Raw genomic sequence first — 8,821 nt, 5'->3', positions numbered from 1 at the left:
AAATAAATATATATAATTTTACTTCTCAATTTCATGTCAAGAATGCCAAATGTGGATTAAAACAGAAAAACAGATAGACTGAGAGAATATATCATACAATGGCATGAGTAAATGAAATGTTGGAGAATTGACAGAAGTACTCCATGTATGCCTGAAAGGGTATCAGTATAGTCTCTGAGAAATAGAAAATTCTCAATAATAGGCCATTTTATAATAGAGTAAGTAGATGAATATGCAAGTTGATATGTGAGATAGAGTTTTCATATGTATAACCATTTGCTGCCTACTTACATTTTCTCTGGACATATCTTCCACATATAGAACTTTCCAGATATCTGTGTACTGGTGGATAACAATGCAATCCCAAGGCCATAAAGGATATGTGATTCATAAGTATATTTTCTTCATCTGACAAACTGAGTTCTCTTCATCACTGCAGTCAATATCATTCCAGCCCCACATAGTTTTCCGATAATTTAATATAACACATTTTTCATAGTCATTGTTGGGCTCACCTTTGTGCCAGAATCTGAAAGGAAGGAAAGAGCATCAGGGTGTTTCCTACAATAAGGCTTGAAAAGAGGAAGCAAGAAGAAGCAATCCTGAGGATGAGGTTGAAATTTGTGGAGATCAGATTCAAGTATGTACAAATCAAGTGTTCTCCATCATTCATAGCTCACATTTCACTGGATAACAGAGTCTATAGCACTCAATGTTCTCTTAGCTTCCTCCTTAACCCTTCTCCCAAGACACATCCCAGAGGCTATTTTTCATTCTTAGGTTTGGTACCAGGGGACATTCAACCCATTGCATTTATTTAGATGTTGAAAGGGTCTCTCCCTAGTCTCTTGTTTTAATAGTTTTTCCATTATACAACAGAATTATTTTAGAAACTAGAAAACTAGCTGAATTTTCTAGACAATCTGCTTATTTCTATCATCACAACAAATAATTTAAAATTTTGGAGTCCTAGTTTTCTCCTCTGAAAACTGGATGTTTTTGACATCTCTGTCAAAGATCAAGTGACCATAGGTGCTTGAATTCATTGCTGCATCTTCAATTCTAGTTCATTGATCTACCTGCCGTCTCTGTACCAATACCATGCAGTTTTAATCACTAACACTCTGCAGTATAGCTTGAGGTCATGGATGGTGATTCCCACAGAAGTTCTTTTATTGTTGAAAATGGTTTTTACTATCTTGGGGGTTTTGTTTTTCCAAATGAATTTGAGAATTGCTCTTTCTAACTCTATGAAGAATTTAGTTGGAATTTTGATGGGGATTGCATTGAATGTGTAGATTGAGAACAACAACCTCACTATTTGTTGCAGGATATTTGATCACAATGTTAACCCCATGATTACAAACTGGAAAAATCTGTTTCTAAAATGTAGTGTTACTCAGCCTTTAATCCAAGAGCTTTCTCTTTATTCTAAACAGATTTTTGCAGTGTGGCTCAGCCTAGCTCACATCTTTAATCCAAGAGCTTTTCTGTAACAAGGATTAAATAAAGAGAGGTAGAAGATTACCATAGAGAAGTAGAAGAAGCAACCCGTTGACAGGGAGTGAACATAAGAAAATACCATAGACTGTGAGAGGAAGTCTGGAGGATGGATAGAGAGATGCACAGAAAGTAAAGGAGGAATATTGAGTTTGTAGGATATTTAAGACAGAATAGAGAAGGAAAAGAGACTTTTTTCTTCTGGGCCATTGGCTGAGTAGGAAGGTCAGCTGGGTGCTTCCTCTGCCTCTCTGAGCTAGCAGAATTTCACCCCAACATTGTGCTCCTCAGTCATTGGTAAAACAAACATTTGGGATTTTGTTTTAAAACACAACATACTACATATTTTTCAAATTAGATGTCAGAACAGACTATGCCAACCTACTAAATATTAAGAGTTTTTAAGTCATTACATGAATATAAAACACAACAGCAGACTGAGGGCTTTACTTTATAAGAAATAATCAGTTAAGATCTTGACATCAATTTTTCTAATAAAGATATAGATGAGGTCTGGAGAAGTGGCTCAGACATTAAGAGAGCTTGCTGCTTTTCCACGAAATGTGAGGATTCTCTTCCCATCACTTGTATTGGCCAGGTCTTACCACCTGTAACAACAGCTCCACAGACCCAACACCATATCATTGGCTCCACAGACCCAAATACACGTGGTAGATACTCACAGAAATACATCTATATGTAAAGACCTTGACTCAGTTTGTATCATTCTACACTCTTCAAACTCAATTTCCTCATCTCTACTGGGAACACCAGTAATGTTTCCCATAGGACTCCTGTCATGAATACTTGGGAGAGTAAAAAGAACTCCATCCCTGGCAGTTACAACAGGAGGTAGCTATTTCAACTTCATAACTGACAGCTGGAACACCCTAAATTCTCCTCATGATACAGAAGCAAGGACGTCGTTATGTAACTCTAGACTCACGTGGCTCTATCATTGTATGGTGTCTGATCAATCCATCGCCATTGACTATTCCCAACATCTGAAAGTCCAATAAAATAACCAGCAGCAGTGTCTAGCATTCTGGTGATGAAATCCTAAGAGAAAAGAGAGATACAGCATTGGGCCTAGACTGAGAGCATCTTTTTCTGTTTCAGAATTTTTATGAGACCTTTAAAAAATAATTTCAATGATACAAAATTATAGGGTTCAATATGATATACATATGCAAATACATAATACTCAAATCCTACTTTATCTCTTTAGATCATTGAATATTTTTCAAATTTTAAACTACTATAAAATAATTGTACAAAGTAGAGGTACACTGATATTTTGACTAATTTTTTTCTGGTCACAGAGATAAGATGAGAAGACAAAGGATATAGGAATGAAAGGGTTCCTCTCCACCCAGAGGAGTGCACATCTACCCACTACCTCAGGAGTGCACATCCCTTCCCATTCCTCAAGGAGTACAAGTCTTCTCCCCCAAGAAATGCATGTCTCTTCACCCACACCCACCGCCACCGCCACACCAACACCCACCTTAAGAGTGAATGCCTCAAGACACAGTCAAATCATCACTCATGTTTTCACAACTGCAAACAATCTCTGGCAACAATCATAATGAATTCTCAACTTAGACTCATGCTCCTCCTTTCTTCACCAATACCACTCCTGATAGTTGTACATGAGAGAATTTTGCACATCTAATCATTCTCTGTTCATAACTTCAGATATTTCATTTCTGAGGGCTTGTCATTGCCCTCACAATTGGGTGTTGTTTCCCTGCACCCTTCTCTGTTAGGCAGTTGATTCTACAGGAAGAATTAGAGTACTGAAACCACAAACTGGTCTTTCAGGCTGAAGCACTTTGCCTTTCCCTCCAGCTTCAGATGTTGCATTTCTGAAGCCAAGGTTCCTTGGAGGTTGTTTAGTTGCACTTAAGAGGGACCAAGATGTAGAAAGCAAAGACTGAAGCAACCATTTCTGCCTATCTGCTGGAAAGCCTTCTGCGACAGCACCAACACCTATGTCAACAAAACTCCCTTTTAGTATAAACAGGCAGACAGCATGCTGGACCCAGACCCCAGTCTCTCCCAGGATGCACCTGCTCTTCCTGGCTGTGGATCACCACCAGATGAGCACCCCTGAGAGAGCACTTCTCCTCACTCTTATTCTGGGATGCCCGAGAGTCAGTTGAAGTGAAGTAGCAGTAGGAACCAAATGGCTTCCAATCCTTTGGGCAACAGCTCCAGACCTTTTCTTTGGAGGATGAAGGAGATATAAATGCAATGTAATAAAATCATTTTAAAGCTATTTGCGTGCAGACACCACATGGAAGCTAGGACTTCTGACTTCTCCCAGATGCAGCAGAGCCCATCACCTCTCAGGTTTTAAGAAACCCAAGTCTATCTCCTTTGGCACTAATGTCAGGGCCCCTTTGTACTTCTGGGGTGCTATCAGGAAAAGCCAGAAGAACAGTTTATAAAAGACACCCAAAATATCAAAACAACACATAACAATCTGGATGTCCAAAGAATAGAACTCATCGCACCAAGAATCAGAAAATTCCATAATATATGTACTATATTTAAATGATTCATGTCAATAATTATGGCAGCAATATTCTGACAGAAAATATTAAATTCATAATGATAAAAATACCTCAAAAATATTAAAAAGATTCTAGAAATAAATGTAAAATGGAATGCCCAAGGAAAGTAAAAAATATATGAAATTATATCTCCCTCTGGTCTGCACCTGTTACAGATAGTGTGCCTGCCTCTCCCCCCACCACTCCACCCCCTGCCCCCCCCCCCTACTACAATCTGCCTGTCACCCAGAAGGTCTGCCCTAACTAAGGACACAGGTGAGATCCCTGGCCCAATACCCACACCAGCTGAGACCCCCACATAGCCCAACAGGTGTGAGATCTATCCTGCTCTGCCTAAGAATGATCCCCCTTTCCTGTCTGCACCTCCTCCTGAACCTGTGGCAGATGGATCAGTCTGTCTCCCCACTCCACACAGCCTACCTGTCTCTCAGCTGGACTTCAATAATATAAAGAAGAGAAAGTCCATATACTCATGGAAAGTGAATAACTCTCTTCTCAATGATAACTTCATCAGAGAAGAAATAAAGAAAAAAATTAAAGAGTTTATAGAATTTAATGAAAATGAAGGCAAAGCATACCCAAGCCTATGGGACACAATGAAAGCAGTGCTAAGAGGAAAATTCATAAAACTAAGTGCATTCATAAATAAATTGGAGAGGTCTATACTAGCAACTCAACACCACACCTGAAAGCTCTAGAATAAAAAGAAGCAAACATAAAAGAGGAATAGACAGCTGGAAATAATCAAACTCAGGGCTGAAATTGAACAATTAGAAACAAAAAGAATAATACAAAGGATCAACAAAACCAAGAGCTGGTTCTTTGAGAAAACAAACAAACAAGATAAATAAACCTTTAGCCAAACTAACTAAAAGGCACAGAAACAGTATTCAAATTAATAAAATCAGAAATGAAAACTGTGACATAACAACAGAAACCGATGAAATTCAAAAAAATCATCAGATGTTACCACAAAAGCCTATGGTTGACATAACTGAAAAATCTAAATGAAATGGATGATTTTCTAGACAAATACCATGTACCAAAGTTAAATCAAGAGCAGGTAAACCATCTAAACAGGTCCATAATCCCTAAGGAAATATGTGAAGTCATTAAAAACCTCCCAACCAAAAAGGCCCAGGACCAGACAGTTTTAGTGCAGATTTCTACCAGACCTACAAAGAAGAGCTAATGCCAACACTTCTCAAACTATTCCATAAAATAGAAACAGAAGGAATACTACATAGTTCATTCTATGAAGCCACAATTACTCTGATACCTAAAACACACAAAGGCCCAACAAAGAAGAAGAACTTTAGACCAATTTTGCTTATGAATACTCAATAAAATTCTCACAAACTGAATCCAAGAACATATCAAAACAAAATTCATCACTATCAAGTAGGCTTCATCTCAGAGAAGCAAGGTTTCAATATATGAAAGCCCATCAATATAATCAAGAAAATAATTCAAAGAAAACAATCACATGATTATCTCATTAGGTTCTGAAAAGGCATTTGACAGAATACACCACTTCATCTTAAAAGTCTTGGAGAGATCAGGAACTCGTGGCACATGCCTAAACATAATAAAAGCAGTATACAAGAAATCAACAGCCAACATTAAATTACATGGAGAGAAACTTGAAGTAATCCCACTAAAATCAGCGAGAAGATGAGGCTATGCATTCTCTCCATATTTATTCAATATAGCACTCGAAAGTTCTAGTTAGAGCAATAAGACAACCAAAAGAGATCAAGGGGATACAAAATGGAAAGGAAGTCTAAGTATCACTGTTTGCAGATGCTTTGATAGTATAAATAAACAACTATAAAATTTCTACCAGAGAACTTCTATAGCTGATAAACAACTTCAGCAAAGAGGATGAATATAAAATTAACTCAAAACAGTATCCTTTTTTTACACAAATGCTAAATGGTATGAGAAAGAAATTAGAGAAACAACACCTTTCACAGTAGCCACAAATAATATAAGCTATCTGATATAAGTGTAAGCAAAGATCTATATGACAAGAACTTCAAGTCTCTGAAGAAAGAAATTGAAGGAGACCTCATAAGATGGAAACATCTCCTATGCTCATGGATTGGTAGGATTCGCATAGTAAAAATGTCCATCTTACCAAAAGCAATCTACAGATTCAATGCAATCCCCATCAAAACACCAACACAATTCTTCACAGACATGGAAAGAGCAATTCTCAACTTCTTATGGAGAAACAAAAATCCAGGATAGCAAAAAAAAAAAAAAAAAAAAAAAAAAAAAAAAAAAACTTAATAATAAAATATCTTCTGGGGGAACAACCATTCCTGACCTGAAACTGTACTACAAATAAATAGTGATAAAAAAGCAAATGGTATTGGTACAAAGACAGGCAAGTTGATCAATGAAATAGATTCAAGACCAAGAAATAAACCCACACACCTATGGACACTTAATCTTTAGCAAAGAAGCCAAACCATACAGTAGGAAAAAAGAATCTTCAACAAATGGTGCTCATCTAGCTGTATGTCTACATGTAGAAGAATACAAATTGATCCATGTTTATTATCCTGCACAAAACTCAAGTCGAAATGGATTAAGGACCTCAACATAAAACCAGGCACACTGAATCTTATAAAGGAGAAAGGGGGAAATATTCTTGAATGCAGTTGCTGCACAGAAAAAAATGTTTCTAAACAGAAAACCAATGGCACAGGTTCTAATATCAACAATTGCTAAAGGGGATTCTCTTGAAACTGAAGGGTTCTTCTATAAGGCAAAGAACACTATAAGTAGAAAAATGGCAACCTATAGACTGGGAAAAGATCTTCACTTACTGTACCTGCCATGGAGGACTAGAATCCAAATTATATAAAGAACTCAAGAATTTAGACTCCAAAAATCAATTAACCCAATTAAAAATTGGGTACAAAGCTAAACAGAGAATTCTCAACAGAGGAATCCTAAATGTCTGAGAAGCACTTAAACAATTGTTAAACTTAAATGAAAATCAAAATGAACCTAAGATTCCACCAAGCAGAGTGGCTAAAATTAAAAACACAAATGACAGCACATACTGGTAGGGATATGGAAAAAGAGGAACACTCCTTCATAGCTAGTGGAATTGAAAACTACTACAACTACTCTCGGAATCGATCTCTCAATTCCTCAAGAAATTGGAAATAGTTCTACCTGAAGACCCAGCTAGACCACTCCTTAGCATCTACCCAAAAGATTCTCCACCAGACCACAAGGACACTATGTTCACAGCAACCTTATTTGTAATACCTAGAAACTGAAACCAATCCAGATGTTCCTAAGCCAACGAATGGATACAAAAAATGTGGTCCATTTACACAATGTAATGTTGTTCAGTTATTAAAAATAAGGACATCTTGACTCTAGCTGCATATATATCAAAAGATGGCCTAGTCGGCCATCACTGGAAAGAGAGGCCCATTGGACTTGCAAACTTTATATGCCCCAGTACAGGGGAACACCAGGGCCAAAAAGGGGGAGTGGGTGGGCAGGGGAGTGGGGGTGGGTGGGTATGGGGGACTTTTGGTATAGCATTGGAAATGTAAATGAGCTAAATACCTAATAAAAAATGGAAAAAAAAAAGAAAAGAAAAAATATCAAAGAACTCTTGAATAAGGTCCAAATGAAGAAAGGCAAATGATTAATTGCCAGACTTTTAGGCTAGGCACCTCAGATACAACTGTAATGTTAAATATTTCAGTCACCATATAAAATATTTCTTATTTTAATTTTCATGTGATGAAGAAACCAATGTATAGATAGACTAAGGTGTTTTGTAATCATATAACTAGCAATATAATACTTATTTCTTAAGGAGTTCCAGTGAACACCAAAAATATATCTTAAGATTACTTTGAACAGTACTAAGAACCAACAACATTTTAACTACTTTTATGGTCACTTTATATTTAATAAAAATTTAAGATAGTTTTAATATTAAAAAAAATAAGGACATCATAAATTTCACAGGTAAATGGATGGAACTAGAAAATATCATCCTGAATAAAATAACCCAGACCCAAAAAGAATGCATGGTATGTATTCACTGATATGTGGATATTAGTCAAAAAATACAATATACTCATGAAACACCTCCACAGACCCTAAGTTCAACAAGAAGAAAAGCCCAAGGGAGGATGCTTCAATCCTACTTAGAAGGGGAAACCAAATAATCATGGTAGGCAGAGGGATGGAGGAGGACCTGGGTAGGAGAGGGGAGAGGATGGGAAAAGGGGCCAAGATCAGGTATGGGGAGAGACAGGAGAGAAGCCTAAATGGCTAGGAGATTGAATGAAAATAAGCAGCTGCTGGGAGTTGGGGATGGAGGCAGGGGAAACCTCTAGGTAGTCCCAGAGACCTGAGATGAGAGAGGCTTTCAGGACTCAGTGTATATGACCTTAGCAGAAATCACTAACAGTGGGAAGATGGAACCTGAAGAGACCACTTCCAGTAATTAGACAGGGCCTCCAGTGGAAAGATAAGAACACCAACACACCTTCAAAATTTTTTGACCTAGAATTATTCCTGTTTAAAAGAAATGCAGGAACGAAAATAGAGAAGTGACTGAAGGAATAGCTAATGAGTGACTGGCCCAATAAGGGATCCATCCCATGGGCGGGCACCAAATCCTGACACTTCGGTTGACACTATGTTGTGTTTGCAGATTGATATCTGTCCTCCAAGAGGCTCTACCAGTAGCTGAC

The 8,821-nt window shown here is 37.5% G+C and overlaps 1 protein-coding gene across 2 annotated transcripts in view; it reads right to left on the bottom strand.

The window, feature by feature from the left end:
• Nucleotides 1-8,821, bottom strand: part of Clec4b2 (C-type lectin domain family 4, member b2) — a 31,804-nt gene continuing 22,983 nt past the window's right edge. Inside the window, exons 4-6 of one of the 2 annotated variants that reach the window (NM_001004159.2) lie at nucleotides 3,573-3,727; nucleotides 2,447-2,559; nucleotides 1-529 (exon numbers count right to left, since the gene is read on the bottom strand). In NM_001004159.2, the coding sequence (NP_001004159.1) occupies nucleotides 388-529; nucleotides 2,447-2,559; nucleotides 3,573-3,727 (410 nt within the window). In that variant the 3' untranslated portion in view covers nucleotides 1-387. Of the gene's footprint in view, nucleotides 530-2,446; nucleotides 2,560-2,951; nucleotides 3,493-3,572; nucleotides 3,728-8,821 lie in introns of those variants that run through there. The other variant, XM_017321668.1, reaches the window with a different exon arrangement.

The sequence above is a fragment of the Mus musculus genome, chromosome 6 (genome assembly GCF_000001635.26).
Source record: "Mus musculus strain C57BL/6J chromosome 6, GRCm38.p6 C57BL/6J".
NCBI classification, from domain to species: Eukaryota; Metazoa; Chordata; class Mammalia; order Rodentia; family Muridae; genus Mus; species Mus musculus.
Note: the sequence above shows the minus strand (reverse complement) of the source record. Positions and strands in the feature narration are given on the sequence as shown.